Source organism: Manduca sexta, chromosome 6 (assembly GCF_014839805.1).
Source record: "Manduca sexta isolate Smith_Timp_Sample1 chromosome 6, JHU_Msex_v1.0, whole genome shotgun sequence".
In the NCBI taxonomy this organism is placed as follows: domain Eukaryota; kingdom Metazoa; phylum Arthropoda; class Insecta; order Lepidoptera; family Sphingidae; genus Manduca; species Manduca sexta.
In genome coordinates this window covers 10,742,580-10,762,250 of record NC_051120.1, presented here as the reverse complement: position 1 = coordinate 10,762,250, position 19,671 = coordinate 10,742,580, and the positions used below count along the sequence as shown (strand labels likewise).

The 19,671-nt window shown below is 37.6% G+C and overlaps 1 protein-coding gene across 2 annotated transcripts in view; it reads left to right on the top strand.

Annotated features, from left to right (window-relative positions):
- The first annotated feature begins 7,228 nt into the window (after positions 1 to 7,228).
- Positions 7,229 to 19,671, top strand: part of LOC115451756 (hemicentin-2) — a 165,480-nt gene continuing 153,037 nt past the window's right edge. For both annotated transcript variants that reach the window (XM_037446238.1, XM_037446232.1), the window contains exons 1-2: positions 7,229 to 7,345; positions 18,932 to 19,096. In XM_037446238.1, the coding sequence (XP_037302135.1) occupies positions 18,991 to 19,096 (106 nt within the window). In that variant the 5' untranslated portion in view covers positions 7,229 to 7,345; positions 18,932 to 18,990. The remainder of the gene's footprint in view (positions 7,346 to 18,931; positions 19,097 to 19,671) is intronic.

Here is a 19,671-nt window from a genome sequence, read left to right as displayed (position 1 = left end):
CCACCAACATAACTCAACTCACGGAGTTTTCCTCGTAGTTAAAGCATGCGATAAATCACGTAGAATACACATATAGTTTAAAACGAAATAGAATTTACAGAAATGTTTATAGAAATGTATTGCTTAGAGCAATTTATTATTTGATAAAATAAGTATGTACGCGAAAAATCTTTGCTGTGGATAATATAAATTTTCAATTGATAGATGCATATTAACGGTTCAGCATGCAGCTCGAGTAATCCACCCTCAATCACATTATGGGATCCCGTATGGCGAAAAAGTCCTTGGTAGCACCTCTGCCTACCCTTTCAGGAATAATGGCGTGATATGAGTTTCGAATAGAGGAAGACGCAGTACTGACCTAATTACACTATTGACAGGTTCATTTTCAAACCAACCTTTTTAGGAGAGGCCCGTGTTTAATAGTAGATTTCCAAACGGATGAAAAAGAAGACTCCGTCGTTCCTGTGAAATATATATCAGTATAATTATCGCAGACCAAATAATATTCCTTTTCTATCTTTTAGCGTTTTTCCCGATCAATATTCCTCCTTCTGAGAAGATAGCACCGAACTCACAAATTCACTCTTCATGAACATCGTTCGTAATTTGTGGCGATGCCTTTCCTACTTATAAAAAATCATGAATCCCATGTTTTCCTATGGCCATTTCCCATTGATTCCCATAATGGGAAATTAAAAACCGCTGTCGCCTATCCCTTGACGACGTTTGCAGTAACTAGAGCGCACGGCGAACTCCCTCATCGATCATTTAGGGGGCAGAGAACATCCATGTGCACGAATCGTTACTTAATTATTTGTATACTTTATTATTAATATCGAATCATTGGCAGGAGTCCTGATAGGATTCTGGATTTGACTGGGTGTTACATTTTAAATTGCTATTATAATGTATGCTTAGTTGTTGAAAATAATGCATTTAACATGTAAGGTATTTAATAATTAGCAGCGATAAACTAGTTGGTTGTGGAACGGACTGCCGAGACGAATGTCCCTAGGTGCTAAACATAAGGCAAGAACCTCTGACTTTTATAAAGTTATGTGTATATTCTTTTTGAATTATCGCTTGCTTTAATGATGAAGGAAAATATCGTAAGGAAACCTACATACTGAGCAGTTCTGTATAAGAATTTTGAGGGTGTCTGAAGTCTCCCCATGGGCAATAGGCCAGCATGGCGGACTAAGGCCTAAACCGTCTTGGTAATAGAGAAGGCCCGTGCTCAGCAGTGGGATGGGTATATAAGGCTCATATTATTATTAAAATATATTATTATTTATAATAAAAAAAATAAGTTGCAATTACATAACAACACAACTATTTTGGTTAACTTAATCAATAATCATATATGTCAGTATTCTTTATATTTCCTGTGCCATTATGTCGATATGACTAAATGACAACATAACTTATAAATTTCCAACCATAAACAATCACAATAGAGTTCTATATTAGTAAATGACGTAACCTTTCACTCGACACAAACCTCTCGGCGTAAACGATGAAGACATCAACATTAAACCAAACCAAACTATTACCAAACGTGAAAATAAACATTGACCAAGAAACACGAAACTGTAAAGCACAAACTGAAAATAATCGGCAACAAGTTTATTTGATCAGTACCCAAAATGGCGGGAAGACAAGATGGCGGCCGGTGATTATTTTTAAAACATTTTATCGTTAACGTTTCTTTATAAATAGTTTTGGGGACGGTACGCTCGCGCGCACATCTGTGTCAAATTATCACCGAAATATTTATTAAGGAAAGTTTGTTTTGGGCAGAATTTCTCAAGAATTTATTAAGTTATAAGCTAGATAAGTGTTAACGATTGGTCTAGGTTCCCTCCGCGTAAAATATTTTCTCAATAAAATGGGACTAATCAAATTGAAACAGCCTCCGTTTCTCGGAGACAGTTTAGTTTTATATTAACACTGTTTCAATAAGTAGTACTAGATCTTATTATCACACATAGAGACTCACGCTATTTATTCCTGAAGGGGTAGGCAGAGGCGTTATTAGTGTATCCGCTTTCTGCCGTGTGTGTTCCGTCTCAAGAGGTGATAGGGGGCGAGCCTAAATCGGGCAGAAGTTTTTTACTCCGGGGTAATACTCTGGAAAAATACAATATCACAGGTGGGGATCCAACCTGAGACTATAATACTGGAGTCGTGTCAGAGGCAATCAGCCTACAGTAATTATTTGCTGGTGGTAGGATATATTTTATATCCGTCCGGATAGCAATTACCGTACACAAGGTTTTGAACCTTACTCCACTTACGATCAGGTGCAGTGAAGTCACTTTGTTCACTTTGTAACAAAAAAAAATCTGAGTTGCACTATGAAGTTTTCGAGAAACACATTAATAACTTTTATTAAAAGCATAGAAAGATCGTAACACCATATTCCTAAAGGTCTATTTAATTCGTCGAGGGGCAGAATATTCCCTAAGGACTCGTCAATTTAGATAATTTGAAAAAATATTAAAGCATTAACGTTGGATTTATTGCTTTTAATATTGCGATATACTTAATGACCCTTAAAAGTTGTTATTGGATTGTTTATTAAGGTATTTATTTATAAAATCCGTAATATACTTTTAATAACGTAATCTGTATATTTTTTTAATTAATTGATATCAGAAAGTCGCCTGTTCTACTCTACGCTATCAACAATACGCAATGAATATTTAAATAATAATATTTTAACAATGGATTCTGTGGCATAAAAATGATTATTATTATTATTACTTGCAAGTTATTGTAGTGTTAGGATAAAAATATTCTTGTGAGGGTATTTGTGACACCTTTTGCTATGAAACACTGACGCCCGTATCCATAAACGTTATTTATCTAAGGACGGAGCATTGCTGTGATAACAAGTCTGTTTCTCAGCTTTGTTTATCTGACAGGTTGCTGTTTGTTCAGCTTTGTTTATTTGATAGTCAACTAGATTAAAGTTGTATCTCAATATTAGCCAATCAAAACGTACCTATGTCTACGCACTGTGAATGCTGCCATGCCGCCAGCACTGTGAAACAGACTTGTTATCACAACAATGCTCCATCCTTCATACTGAATGCACGCCCATGCATAGGGGGACATTTGTCGCGGCCCTAGGCACACTAAAGGTGATGCCTACACCCCCATGGTTGCAAGTTCACATCGGGAGGTCTGACAGGGACTTGTAGAACATTTCACCTCCTTTTCCTCTCCGCCCATCCTAGCACTTCCTCTTTCTTTCCCCACACTCCTCTCCCAATTCTTCCCTCCCACTTTCCTCCTGGCCCCTCCAGTCGTTAAGCCGGGGGGAACCAGTATACCGTTCGCAGGTTCCTCCCGGTATTGACTGCAGGAGCAGCCGTTAAAAAAAATGCTTCATCCTCAGATAAATAACGTCTATGAATACGGGTGTGAGCGTTTAACAGACGAGGCAGTTGGTCTTTGACAGTCATATCGGTCGGTTAGTTTGTATGAAATTTGTGAATGTATATCAGTAGTCTATGATAGTTCTTTTTATCTATATTATTCTAAAACGAAGCCCCCTTTGCTGTCTGTCTGCATGTTATCGATTTTCTCAAAATCTATTCAAGGGATTTTTATGAAATTTGGTATGGAGATAGTTTAAGGCCCTAGAAAGGTTTTAAGGTACTTTCTATCCTGAAAAAATATATAGCCTCGGTGGCGTAGTTGTATTGCACGTCCGGTACAATAGCGCTCTGAGGTCCTGGGTTCGAATCCCGGGTCGAGCAAAATGATATTTGGGTTTTTCTGCTCAGTATCAGCCCGGAGTCTGGAATTTGTGCCCGATATGGCGATAGGCTCGCCCCCTATCACATCATGGGACGGAACATACTTGGCGAAAAGTGGGTGCCCTAGTTGCGCCCCTGCATACCCCTTCGGGGATAAAATGCGTGATGTTATGTATGTATGTAAAAATATATAGATGTCTTTTGTCCCGGAAAACCCCTTCACGGGTGCGAAGCCGCGAGAAAGAACTAGTTTAAATCAAAATCACTTCAGAGCGTCTACTTCGAAGAACGAAATCCGTAGTTTCGGACGGATCCCATGTTTTGTTTCCTACGAAGTGTTACGGATCCGATGACGGATTCGACGACAGATCCGATCTGTTCATCACAATATTTCAGACATGGAGTTTGTAAGAACTTATTAGGCTTCGCAATGCCTTTTTAAAACCATCTGCGAGGAAAAAGTTCCAATGATTTCTCAAAAAAAAAAAAAAATACGAAGAATTTATCCTACCACTAAGGTAAGTTGAAGAAGTAGTTTGGTAGTCAAGTTAAATTCGAAGTTCATCGTTTCTTCGTTTCGGACCGACGCGACGTTTTGACGTTCGTTTTTAAAAGTAGATCCTCAGTTCCTAATAGTTATTTTCAACAAAATACTCGTATGTAAGTGGTTCCATCTAGTAATATAATGTCAAAATGATCTTGCATACCTTCAAGATTCAATTGTTTAGTTACTCAGTAATAAAAACATAAACTCAACAAGAATAGCGATAACCAATTCGAAACTACGAAGCCGATATTTTTCTAGAACTTTTTCCCTAGGGTTTGTACGTAACCGACTGTACCACGATCAGACCGTATTTTAACATATATTTTCTTAATCGTTCACTTCCTATTGTGTTTTTTCGTTTATCTGTATTTTATCCCGCGTGGAAGATAAAATTTATTGTAATACGATTGGTTGCGAGCTGAATTTCCCCGTCATTCGTGTAATTTTTTTTGCAATACGAAAGGGAAATCCTAGTAGGTTAATATGCTATTATTTATGAAAAAAATATAATTAACTCCGGCAATAGCTATTCACCTCTTTCCTGAGTTTTTAGATCTCAACTATATTTTGTTTTTCATTTACAATAAATTTTGACGTACCCAATTATTTTATCAGATTAAATTGATAAAATAATTGGGTACGTCTCTATTAATGACATAGATCAAATAAACGAGAATGGACAGATCTAAATAGCGACCATCGTGGTCGCTTTCACGCCATAGTGGCTCGTGCATGGCTTGGCATGTGTTCGTTCCGGGATCACCCTGTGTATATCCAGTTCCAACAGGCTGGCATAATTGTGTCGACTGCCGAGGGGTAATCATCTCTCGTCAGGCGACATTCATTGGACACCACTCCACTTACCATCAGGTGCAGAAGGGTCACACTGCCGAGCTGGACAAAAAATAAATTAAAAAAAGAGTGGGTAATTTATGTTGAGTGATATCCGTAGATCGTAATCACATGATACCAGAAGAGATGATATGCGCTGGGGGATTTAAAGCAGTAAGGATTAAGATGGGACGGTATAATATTATAATAATAATACCAGCCTTGTATTGCATACTGCTTGTACTAGCTTTACCTAGAAACGAACTATGTATCTATACCTATTATAAAACAAAGTTCTCAAAATCTAGTGAACAGATTTTTATGAAACTTGGTTTGGAGATAGTTTAAGACCCTGGAAAGGTTATAGGCTACTTTATATTCCGGGAAAGTATATAGCGGGACTTTCATCACGCGGGTGAATCAGCGAGCAAAAGCTATAAGTATAACTAAAATTAACTATAAGTATAACTAAAATGTCCTGTGCAGGTCACAAGTACGCGCGAGGCTGGCTGGTTCACTGCAACCTATATTTCTTGCGCCTAGCAACATTGTGCGAGCACTGCGCGCAGGGAATGGTGATCCGGGATCAATCTTTGTGTATATATTCATATAATACTAACCCTGTATTATATACTGTCCCACTGCTAGGCACGGGCCTCATCTACTACTGAAAAGGCTAAGGTAAAATAAGGTTCAACCACGCTGCCCTAGTGCGGAGGTAGACTTCACATGTCCTCAAAATTCTTTTTGTAGATCACAGTCCCTCAGCGATCATGAAGGCTGCATAGTTTTTGAAAATTGTAATATAAAAACCCGCAATAAAATCCAAAAAATAGTTTTATTTCAATATTTTTAATACTGTTCGAAATTAACTAACATTTAAAGTGGCTCTAAAGTTATAATGATGCAAACAAAGTAAAGTTTACAACTTAGCCGTCGGTTATTAAAAATACTGCTGGTTTATGTTTGCCGGGCGCTGGAATTACAACTCTCGTGGATTTATTAGGCTAAGGTCGTTAACGGATCAAAACCTGTATTCCTTAACTGTTAAGATTTAATTTGGATTGCAAACATTTTTTATGCAACTGAGTAACGAGGAAGCCACTCGAACGATTTTGATATTTGCACGCGGTACGCTTGTCATCGTGAAATAGATGTTGGATCGCACAGTCGGCAAACCTTCTATAACTGATTGGAAGAGGTGTGGGGTCCAGATGGGGCATTGATTCCCAAAGTGGTTAGGCCAGTATCGTTTTTTTTATTTAGTGGCGATTGATAGTTGTAAGAAGCTGTAGAAAGTCATAGCTTCGGTTCCCACGTCAACTTTTAGATTATGGATTTTCCGACACCTTCTTCCTGGGATCGGATCTGGGTCTTGACATTAATTAGGACGGCAGTTATAAGCCAAACTATTTCAGTAATAGATAAAAGCGTACATTGCACCGAGACCATACATTGGATGCAATAAGATAGATAGTAGAAGAAGAGCAGGTAGCGAGCACCCTACACAAGGTGTAAAACCCGCCGTAGTGGCCCACGTAAGTGTGTCGCGTTCCGGGATCAGCCTCTGCATATCCGGTTCCAACAGGTCGGCACAATTATATCGACTGCCGAGGGGTAATCATCTGTCGTCAGTCGACATTCTATTGGACCCCAATCCACTCACCATGAGGTGCAGTGTGCTTTGCCCTGCAAGTATACAAAATACAATAAAACAGTTGCTCATTCAACATCCGCAAAAGTCATCCTCTTATAAACATTAAATACCAACAAAACTAAAAAACCTTCCAATTATAAATAAGTCAAATCAATTAACTTATCTAGCACAATTAGACATACCTAATTTCAGCGTGTGTGTTAAGCTAGAAAAATTTCAAAGCTTGTTTACTGTCCTTACTAACGAGCAGAGGAAAAGTTCCATTGGCTTTTTCAGTGCTCACCTATCGTTATAATCCAGCGAAATGCGAAAGTCAACTAGCTAACTTATCGTGGTTGGGTGAGGCAGGTGTTACATTTAGCCGGGTAATACTACGGTACCGCCTAGCGATGCTAGGTCGGTTGTACAGTGCGCAATTGGACAGCTAAGGGGGTGTACGTTCGCTGCGTTTCCCCGCGAGATTACGATACCGCGCGTGAACTTTTCAAAGTGTTTTGTGAAGTGCTTTGTTTTTGTTAACGTGGGATTTGGTTTTTTAATGTAAGTAAATTGTTTATTTTAATGTATGTTGCATGTTGTAATAATAATTTTTAAATTAACGTAAAAATAGTTTTTTGAAAAGAGGGTAGTTTTAAAAGTCTGATATTAAATGGCTTGATAATTGATTGTTTATTTGTCCATTCCGTGGGATATTTATCGATGAAAAATTCTCAAAGTTGTATTTCTATGAACCACTTCAAAGCGCTCTTTTCCTATACAGGAAGTATCTTGAACACAGAATGTATCCGGTTTTAAAATCCAACCCGATAAAAGTGCCCTGAAACGCAGTGAATGTGCGAAAAGATCGGAAAATATACAGGAAACGGAATAGGTGTGGGAAAATGTGGGTAAAAAAAATGCCTCCGGCCACGCTGAAAGAACAATTTTTATGGCGGAATTTTCAGAAAAGCAAGTGCGCTGTAAAGTTTTATACGAAATGGGCTATTTGTTAGATGTAAAAGTTTTCTCTCGCGTTTTTGGAAGTTGATTTAAAATATATCCCAGCAGCGCGACATGACGGAGTAGAGGCGCGGTGTGAAGTGAGAGAGTGGTATGTGGACACAGTGGCATGTGCCAGGGCGCCATGACTCACAAGAGCGTCTCCTTGAGGTGGTGCGCGGCGGGTCGCTGGCTGGGCTCGTAGGCCCAGCAGCGCGACATGACGGAGTAGAGGCGCGGTGTGAAGTGAGAGAGTGGTATGTGGACACAGTGGCATGTGCCAGGGCGCCATGACTCACAAGAGCGTCTCCTTGAGGTGGTGCGCGGCGGGTCGCTGGCTGGGCTCGTAGGCCCAGCAGCGCGACATGACGGAGTAGAGGCGCGGTGTGAAGTGAGAGAGTGGTATGTGGACACAGTGGCATGTGCCAGGGCGCCATGACTCACAAGAGCGTCTCCTTGAGGTGGTGCGCGGCGGGTATATAGTGCTATGGATCATTGAATCTTCCAACCTCCTTCTCAACTCAAACATCCCTTTTCTGATTCTTTTTTAAGACCGTAATGATCATCTGGTATCATAGTTATTTATAAATTAATAATTTAATTAGTAGGACAGCTATTTGCTCGTTGGCCGGTGTATGTACAGTCTTGTTTATCAGAAATACCTATCCTCAACGCCTAGAAACAAGATTTTGTACTCTAAATGAATTTATATAGTTTAGAGGATCCCGTCTTTTGTTTTCGCCGAATCCTTTAGAGCCTGAAGGAAAAGAAATATATTTTAGTTACATTTGAAAACTAGAAGCGTTATCAATAGAATTGTTGTGTAATTAACAACAATACTCCTTTGGTTGTATATGCAGGTTCTCCTTCAAGATTAATTTGATTTGTATCCTATTTTGTTGTAATGAAGATACAAAATGAAATATAATATGGGTCAGCGGCTGGCTTTATAGGCTACCTGTTGTTAATATTTCATCATTGCATTTAAAAGGTTTCAAAAGTTGAATATGGAATGTGTACGTTGATGCCGAAAATCATATTATACCTTTGGTATTATTTTATTGAATTTAATTCGTGACTTATTAAAGCATTATTTTATTTGTTACGTCATTTTTATGGTATTTATTTTTCTGTCGCCTGCTTTGAATGACGAGACGAGCTTGCCGTTAGTCTGATAATAAGTGATACGATCGCCCATAAACAGTAGAAACACCATCCAACACCTTGAATTACGAAATATTGTTTGGTATTCCTCTGCGCTCGCCTTCCTGAGACATGAGATGTTAAGTGTCATTATGTCCAGTAGTTACACTGGTTATAATATCCTTTAAACCGGAACATAACAATGACTGCTGCTTGGCGGCAGAAATAGACCTTGCGGTGATACCTACCCAGGCGGACTCACATGTGAGAGATCTACCACCCGTAAAATATCGATGGGCCACCTTCCCTACTATTCATGACTGGCACTTCACATAGCACGCATTCTCTCCACGTCCCTGGTATGAGAAGGTAATGAGCCATTTCCACATTCCTAAACTATAATGTAAAGAAAAACGCTGTGCTAAACTACGGAGCGAATGGTCCCATAAAGATGGGGGATAAGGCGCGGCCACACTGCGCGAGCGACATCGTAAACCTAACTGATTGCTACTAATTTGATGAACGGTGATTATTGCGTTGTTTTATTGCTCGGAATAGTGGTATGACGGGATTTTATGGGTCCGGCTGGTTTGGTATCGTGGTTATGGGGCTGTTATGTGTAACTGTAGATGATTTGTAGGGCTGTATATGTTTTCTTGACCAGCGTTTGGATATCTGACGGAAAATTTCATTTTATTTTTTGCAGGCCACTTCTAATAGGTCAACCGTCTTTAGGCATCTATCTTTAGCAATAGATATGCTAGGGCTGATGATAAATAGGGACACTTCTGCGCAGCTATCTTAGTGCAGCAAGATAAACCGAGCCGTCCCGTATGCTTCAAAGGCCACCGCGGGTTTTGAATTTGCTGGTGTAGGGTATAATAGGGTTAGGGACTCCAATGCTCGCTCGGATGCTATACTCCCGAGTGTCGATATTGGACCGTCAGACCGTTGAAACCAACAAAACCGTTCCATTCACCCCCAAATGGCTGGTAACGATAACGCTTTCTTTCCCAGTGAAAGAAAAAGGGCTGATGATGAAAAAGAAGAAGATGTACTGCGATGGTCATCAGAAACCTTCTGCATGGTCTTCTGATTGTAAATAGTTGAATTCGAAATGTAATAAGTCGGAACGAGTTACTATGACGGGTATTGTATCAAGGGTATCGTGGCCATTTCGGATAAAAGTTAGTACAATCCCAGCTTGATTGTTTTTTACGATTTTTACGTTGAGTTTGAATGTGTGCTACTCTATGCTAGTATGGACATTGTAGCCAATTCATTCTTATGAGAGGTGACATCCAATGCCTCAGGGTAACAGGAGTGATGCGCCGCCATGCAATTAAAAGTTACAATAGTCCATTGAAAAGTTACATTTGGGGTTGCGTTTTTTAGAGGACGCAATTTTATTTTTTTGAAGTGTAGGGGGGGTCAGTCTAAAGCTAAAACCAAGTTTGTGGGGTCGCCACCCTTGTCCCACGGCCGCCATTTTGAAAATAGGGGTTGAAATGGTTTTAACGATGTATCTCTTAAACTATTTATCTGACAAAAAAAATGTATAAATATTTTTTGTTGCAAATTGAATTCTCTACAACTTTGGTCTAGTAACTTTTGACGTAGAACTATAAATAAAAAGTTATAAGCGAAAATGTTAAGAAATTCAATGTTAAGCAATGTCCATTGCAACGTCATCAGAACGTGTGTTTATAAGGTTCATAATACTTTTTGTACTCTCATTAATACCCAAATACCCAAGGGACCATTAGGGAACAAAAGAACATCTGCCTGCTATTATTATTATTATTTCTAACCTCTCTTATTGTAAGAATAGCTGATAATATTGTGTTGAAGTTGTCGTAAGTAAGTTTTTTATTAGCATTTTGACTTATAAAAGTCTTTTAAAAGTTAAAATGCTAATAAAAAAAAAGTAATTTTCACTAAAGTTAAAATCGTGTCTAAAATCATTCGAAATCGTCTTCACAATTAAAAACAGAATAAAATACCTCCGCACGTACAGAAATATGTAGCACAACTAAAAGATAAAAGTTGAACGACAACTTCAACACAATATTATCAGCTATTCTTACAATAAGAGAGGTTAGAAATAATAATAATAATAGCAGGCAGATATTCTTTCGCGGCCGTGGGACAAGGGTGGCCACCCCACAAACTTGGTTTTAGCTTTAGACTGACCCCCCCTACATTTCAAAAAAATAAAATTGCGTCCTCTAAAAAACGCAAGGTAAGGCCTAAAAAATGTAACATTTCAATGGACTACAAGCTTATCTTGTCTAAAAAGAACATTAAACTGTCAAACATAAAATATTACTGAGAATCCAGATTAGTTTAATGAGAAATCAAAACTTTGAACAATGTTTAGACATTGTAATACATTCCAAGAAAACAGTTAATTACTGAAACAATACCGAAGATACGAAATTAATTAATTGAAATTCGAGAGAAGGTAGTTATATTAACAGTAAATGAAGACATTGTAAGGAAACATGCACTAAGAATGCTTTGCAAAATATCGAAGGAGTGTGAAGTCTGTCAACCCGCATTAGGCCAGTGTGGAGGGGTGAGACCTAAATCCTCTTAACAGTAGACGAGACCCATGCCCAGCAGTGGGACAATATCAGCCCTGCATTATATAAATAATACAGGGCTGATATTATTATTATTTATCTATATCAATACTTCTATACTATTGTATACAACTGTAGAGTTTGATTGTCAGAGCGTGGTAATCACGCGTGCGTCGCTTAAAGTTACGTTACAATCATGTATAAGATATGACGGAATTGTACCTCTTAAAAAATATTAAAAATATCTTATAAAAGAAAGTCCGAACTCAAAACTTACCAATGGTTTTCGAAGACATTTGGTATAGAGATACCTGAAAAGGACTATGTACAGGCCACAATATAGAGAATTAAAATACATATAAGACTCTTTTTCATTTGCACGAAACTCAGTAAGATACGAAAGTTGTTTTATCAAATTTCAGTTTGTTATTTTTCTTGCTATCCTCACGGACTATATTTTTTTAGTTGTAACTAAAAAACTTAAAACTATTTTTGTGATGACATTTGATTTGCCTATTTTATAAACTGTAACCTCTCAATAACAGAGATCAATGTTCAAAAGTGAGATAGTTTACAATTCAGAAGGATTAAAACTTTACAATAAAAAGTACAGACGCATTTATCAAATATTTCTACAATATTGTCCTCTATTTGACCGATATTTAAAACATAATTTGTATAATATCTTTTAGACAATTAACTGAAACAGGGCGCTTGGAAATATAGATTTACGATAATGTTCAGGGCTTTATGAACCTTAGTATTTAAATTATACTTAGAACATAGAATAAGTAAAATATAGGTGTTAAGTTATGCGCAGGCTTAGACGTAAATTCGGTAATTTGTTATTATTTATTGCTTTGTCGGTTTTTATTACATCGGTGGAATAGATGTTTTGCGTGCACGGTTCGACATCGCTATGAGTCCCCGGGTTCAATTCCCGGGTCGGAAAATGTTATACAAGTTTTTGATATAGTCCGGAGCTTGGAATTTGTGTCCGATTAAGCGATTAATTTCACGTGGAATTGAAAAACGAACTTCTCTGCCTACCTCTACCGGGGTATAGGTGTGATGTTTTTGTTTGTTAGAAGGGTTAGTCAAATTAAAGTAGAGAAAACTGGTTAAGCTTTAATCCGATTAATGGTCCTACAATTCCAAGTCTCAATTTTAGTAAACAGTTGTTATGGATACTTACGTTCAAAGGAGACTTGCCATTCAAAAAATGTACTTATATAAAAGTCTTGGCAACGAAAGTCCTAACACGTAATTCGAAGGAATTGTTTGGTTTTGTTATAGAATACGACCTTACGGGCGTCTTTGCGCCGCCTAACAATGCCCCACGTAACCTAGATTCCATAATCTTGTGCTAAATTAAGATAATCTGGATTAATGCGCAGACTATTTATGTTTACTTTAAGGACATATGAAGGTGTATAACGTCTTTATGAAACTTGTTTCTGGATCCGCCTGCCTGAAGTCTGAAGACTCATCTGCCACAAAATTCCACAAATTAGTTGAAGATGCTGTGTACGGTCTACAGAGAGGATCCGCCTGTCTGCAAAACATTTCTGAATGAAATTTCAGTGATCTCTGGGCATCAAAGTAATCATCGGATCAGCCTGTGTGTATATATATTTATGTTTTTAGGTTTTTACCATTTCATGTTTGGAACACATTACTTTTTACCAAATGTCATGTTTCTAGGTTTTGATACCTTTGTCCACAAAATATGCGACATGAATGGTTTTGATCGCATTGACTTAAAAATTTCTTTTATTCACAGCTCATAGAGACCGTAGGTTCGTATTAGATATTATCAATTTGATACCTCTACGTTTCCTTAAAGAAGGGTCTTGATAGACGGACCAACAGACGGACGGAAAACACAGAGATCCTATAAGGATTCCTTTTGAGATACCGAACCCTAAATAAAGGCGTTCTATTTATAAATGTGTTTCTTTCTCTTACATTTCGAAAACGCAACTTCATACTGTTTTTCCTAAATCATCATTCAGCGCAATGTTCTTTTCCATCTCATTTCAGTCCAAATTTGAGCCCATCAAAGCCCAATTTCCCATCACCCATTTCACCTCAGTCCGTATTCAATACAATGCAAATAGGGCTCCGCTGTCCGCCTGTGATAGGAGGCATTAACATACATTGCGACCGCCGTTTGGCAGTTAATCTGCCAGTGAACGGGTGCAAAAATGTACGAACGAGGTCGCCGGTGTTTTCACAGTTACTGATGGGTTTTGACGGGAATTTAAAAAGAATATATATTTTAGTTACAGCCATTGTCTATTCTATAGACACGAACGTCCATATAAACTAAAAAATCTGAACTAAAATGGCAACCAAAATCATTATAACCTATTTCACTTGAACAAGAAATAATTTTACTTATTTGACTAATATTTTTTATTCACATCCAGGTTTACACTTAGACTCGAGTTCTTATATTATGAGCGTAACACCGTAAATAACACGTTGTCAATGTTGAAATCATACTAGTCAGATGTACAGATTGCAGTACAGTTAGGTCGAACATAATGAGTGTACGAAACGCCACATCTAATACGTAGTACATATATATCAATGGTTACAGCTCTGTATATAATCGATATGTAGGAAAGAATATTCCGCGGAACAGACTGGCTGAATGTGAATTTGATATACCTCTGCTTACCCTGGGAAAACGTGATATGTTAAGGCATGTCACAGGAGTTGGCATTGGTCAAAATTATGCCGGTCCTGTTTGGATTGCGATTCAAAGGAACAAACCGTTAAAGCAATACACGGTCGCATTCCAAATACATGTTGCTGTCTCAAAAAATGAAGGTATCAAAATATATACGCCCAACACACCACATCTATATCTATACTTCTATATACTATTATAAAGCTGAAGAGTTTAATTATTTGTTTGAACGCGCTTATCTCAAGAACTACAGGATTGAATTTAAAAATTATTTTATGCTGAATAGATTATTTATCGAGGAAGATTATAGGCTATATAACATCACGCTATGACCAACGGGACCGGAGCAGAAATGAAAAATGCTGCAAAAATGGGGAAAATTTATTACTTTTGAGAGCTTCCGTTGCGTGCGCTGCGTAAACGTTTAAAATTGCGTAACAAACATGATTGACGAAATTAGTCCTCTTAAAAATTCGGTATGGTATAATAGCCACGATTTTTCCCTTCGACCGATTACATATTAGATTGTTTATTGATGGTAGTCTTTTACTGTTCAATGCCCCACCTACATATAAAAAACCATAAGTATTTTACTTTTAAATTCCTTTGGGATGAATTGAAATAAAACTACAAACGGAAACGTCGGGAGAAAATAATAATATAAAAAACCGCGATAAAATCCGTTTAAATAGTTTTTAGTTTTATTTCAATGTCTAACATTCGCGTAAACATAAGAAATCATTTGGGATGAATACTAAATAATAAAATCCTTTTGTATGGAAAAATTATCATTAATCTAACAAACTGGCAGATCATGTGAAAGCTTAAACGCCCTAAAATCACTTTCATTGTAGTCGACTTTAAAATTAATAAAGCGATAAACCTTTTACCTACAATAATATTGTTATTTAATCGCTTTAATTTTATACTTATTTTCTTTGAGATATAAAAACAAAATAAAGGCATTAAGAGATTAAGTGGATTAAAAGCGATAGCTTCTAATTAGTTGCTTAATAATGGTCCTTCGAGCCGGATACTTGAAAATATTATCTTCTTACTGAGAATTTTTGTTAAGTTAATCTTTATTTCTAATAAAAGAAAAATATTATAGTTAGACTTTGAGTTGAATAAATCTTCAATAAGTGGATTGGAATAAATTCTCTATTAGGTAATATTTGTTTAAGAGATTTTGGATATTTTCCACGGCTAATTATTATTTGGGGTTTAGCATTGTTTCATTAAATTTTCTAGGACGTTAAGTCAGGACATCTTTCGATTATATACAGGCCGGCATAATTGTGTCGACTGGCAAACGAACAGGGATAATCATCTCTTTTCAATCAACATTCTATCTAGACTCCATTTTACTTACCATTAGGTGCAGTGGGTCGATTTGTCGCATAAATATAAAAATCTGATGTCTTCAAGAATTGAAGGCGGTGAAATGCATATTTTGTGATTAAAAGTTCTGACTGCCTCGGTGGCGTAGTTGTATTGCACGTCCGGTACAATAGCGCTCTGAGGTCCTGGGTTCGAATCCCGGGTCGGGCAAAGTGATATTTGGGTTTTTTCTGCTCAGTATCAGCCCGGAGTCTGGAATTTGTGCCCGATATGGCGATAGGCTCGCCCCCTATCACATCATGGGACGGAACATACTTGGCGAAAAGTGGGTGCCCTAGTTGCGCCTCTGCATACCCCTTCGGGGATAAAATGCGTGATGTTATGTATGTATGTATGTAAGTTCTGAATGGAATGCCTTTTATAAACAAGTGCCCTGATTACCTTCGCATACAGGTTCGTTTTGACATTGCGTAACTAAATGAAATCTTAGCTAACTTAGCTTCTAGAAAATAACACTTGACAATAGGTTACTCGAACGGATGATGTAAAAACAGTATATGTTTGGAATAAATAAAAAGGAAATTTTAATTTTACGTCACCTAATGCTACTACTACTAGTCTAAAATAGTTCGTCGAAGCTGAAACATACTTTCTGTCAGAAATACACTCGCGCACACACCATATTCGCACCAAACAAAAGTTATTGAAATAATCAGAAAACTAAAACCGGGATTTTTGGTGAAAATATTCGTTATTCATGGACGACTTTTGACACAAAGTTAGCAAAGGTAACGAGGAATATGTGATTTAATGTATTAATAATAATAAAATAATAAAAACCCTTTTATTTCTTGCTATTAGTAATGTTTGACAATAAGATATTTAAGATATAAAGTTAGTACTTGTATAATTAGTACGACTAAAACTTGTTTTAAATAGCAATTCGTTTTGTACAAAGAAATAGTTTAAATTAATGTGCATTGCAAAGTCAAAATGACCCTGTATTAAAATCATGATTGTATTGAACTATAAAAACTCACACAAAATATTCTTTACATAACTTAAAATCGAGTGAAGAAAAAGCAAATGAAGTCTGACGTCAATGTAATATTTAGGCCATGACGTTGCTCCGGCGTCATTCTTTTCTACGGATTTACACTATTTTCTGAATGTGATGTTCATTTTTCTTTCTTTCGTGCCGGGTTTGTTTTGCTGTCAATGCTTGTTAGGCTAACATAGTAGTAGGTTAATTGATGTACAGTCATGCACAAAAGTATCTGAATAAATTTAAAATATGAAATTGTTTTTAAATGTTTTGTGTTCTTATCGTATCGTTATGGTACGGCAGCGCTCTGAGGCCCTGGGTTCGATTACCGAGTCGGGCAAAAGTGATATTTAGGTGTTCGACACAGTATCAGTTTGGAGCCTGGAATTTATGCCCGATATGGCGAGAGGCTCGCCCCTAATCATATCATAGGACGGAACACACTTGGCGAAAAGTGGGTGCCCTGCTTGCGCTGGTTGCTGGTCACTGCATACCCCTTCAGGGATAAATACGTGATGATGTGTGTGTGTGTCTTATCGTATTTTTTTATGTGTTAATGTGTAGAAGAATTTTTAAGTTTTTAATTTGTTCAGCTACTTTTATGGCTGACTGTACGTACCTTTTCGACTAGGAGCGTGAGGTATCGAATTGTTGTTCTAGGTGAAGGTGGTGGGGGATCAGAAATTTCATTTAGCTTATCCCAATGACAATACAAATAAAATGAAAGCATACAAAACTCATAAATCAGGGGATTATGGCCTTCGCCATTTAAGTCCATGGTTATAAATTTTAGATGAATATGTAGCCTCGGTACTACTCATAACTTTTCAATACTTGTAGTTAGATACGGACTGCAAATACCAGCAGTCTACCAAACCATCATCATCCATTATGTCACACTCCCCCCAAGGTAATTTTTGTGCGCTCGGTCTCAGCAACAATTGCACGCCCATGTATTGGGGGAAATTTGTCGCGGCCCTAGGCACACAGTTAAGTGTATACTTCGAAAAACGAAATCCCCAGTTTCGAAGGACGGATCGCACATTTTGTTACTACGAAGTGTTACGGATCCGATGACGGCTTCGATGACGGATCCGATCGGTTCATTGTTATTTCAGACATGGAGTTTGTAAGAACTTATACCATCCTTTTTTAAAACCATCTGCGAACATAAATTTCCACTGCTCCAAAAAAAATACGAGAAATTGATCCTACCACTAAGGTAAGATACTGAACGGTGACACATCCGAAGTAATTTGGTAGTAAAGTTAAATTTGAAGTTCGTCGTTTCTTCGTTTCAGACCAACGTTTCGACATTCGTTTTCCGAAGTAGACTCTCTGCTCTCTAAGAGAATAGGAGGAATCCTATCCTAAGAGAGTACCTTCTCCTTCCCCCACACTACCTTCCCCAGCTATCCCCTCCCAATTTGCTCCATGACCCTGCAGTTGCTAAGCCGAGGGATTCCAATATTCCATTTGTATGTTCCCCCGGTGTTAACTGCGGTATTCGATACAAAAAAGAATGTTACATTGTATTTGATTGGCGTAAGTCCAAATTGTTTCGAATAGATAAAGGCAGTAAAAACAGTTGAAAGCAAGAAAAAAGGATTTAAATGCAGGAAAAATGCAAACAAACATTATGCAAATTCATTTGTGCAGCATGTTTTACCCCAACATACCTTTCAGTTATATTTAGCTGCCTAGATCGTGCTATTGCTCTGTGTAGGCAATGATACAGATATGTAAAAATAAAATAACAAGAATATCAAAAGTGTTCGTTTTCTTGCTAAAATTACAAGAAACACGAAACTCTACTGGTGGTAGATCTGTCATGTGAGAGTCCGCCTGGGTAGTTACCACCGCAATGTCTATTTCTGCCGCCAATCAGCTGTGTACAGTCAGTGTTGGGTTTCGGTTTTAAGGACATTGTAGCCAGTGTACCTACTAGATATAATAAGACCATCTCATGTCTCAGGATGGCGAGCGCAATAAAATACCAAACAATATTTTATAATTCAAGGTGTTGGATGTGATTCTGCTGTTTGTAAGCGGTCGTATCGCTTACCAGCAGGCGAACGGCAAGCTCGTCTCGTCATTCAAAGCAATAAAAAAAACTTAGAATTAAGGAGGTTACAGACCAAGAATTAAGCTGAGTTAGTTTAGCTCCCATAGCCGAAAAAATTTCAAACAATACATAGGTTAGTTTGTATAGTTATCGGTCTGTACAAAGTATGAAAAAAGAAACAGCTATAAGGCTAAGCTAAATAAGTTTATTCTTTAGTCTGGAACTAGCTTAAAATCTCCGAACAGAATCGTAAATGCAATTTCTATTTCAGGTAACCGATTGCAAATTCAAAAAAAGAAAATGTAAGATGACATTTGTTAAGTGAGCAAGATGGCGGACGCGTTTGGCGGCAGAGTCGTTCGAGTGCTGATCGTCGCGGTTTTTGTCGACTCCATAGCTTGCCAGATCAGCTGGACCGAGGAGAATGAGGATCTTGGTGAGTTTGTTAAATTGTTATAAGTTATCGATCCAGTAAATCAAAAAAACTGACCAATGCTGTGAGTCTAATGTCTATGCATTTGCTAAGAGTTTTTGTTTGAAATTCTCGTTATGTAAGTAGTAGTTTTCTTTTAAGTTCTTTTAAGTATTTGTTCTAATGAATGTGGGATATTGTAGTAAGTGTATTAACAATTATAATTCCTAATGTCTGGTGGACAACGCAGTGTAGTGAACTATATAATTGAATGTTTTGGATTGTGTTACTAATGCTTACCGATTACCATCAAACGAATGGTTTACTCATCGTTACTCTTATAATAATTTAACTACCTTGATGGCGTAGTTTGAATCCCAGGTCGGGCAGTGATATTAGTTTTTTCTCAAGTCCTTAGTTTGGAATTTATGCCGATATGGCAACAGACTTGCATCCTATCATACCAGGGACAGAACAAGCAAGCGAAAAGTAGGTGCCATGGCTGCACCTCTGCCTACCTTCCGAGGATAACGGCGTGTCGTGTGATTATAATTTATAACCTAAAAACAATGAGTATCAAACCTACCAAAGTAACCGAA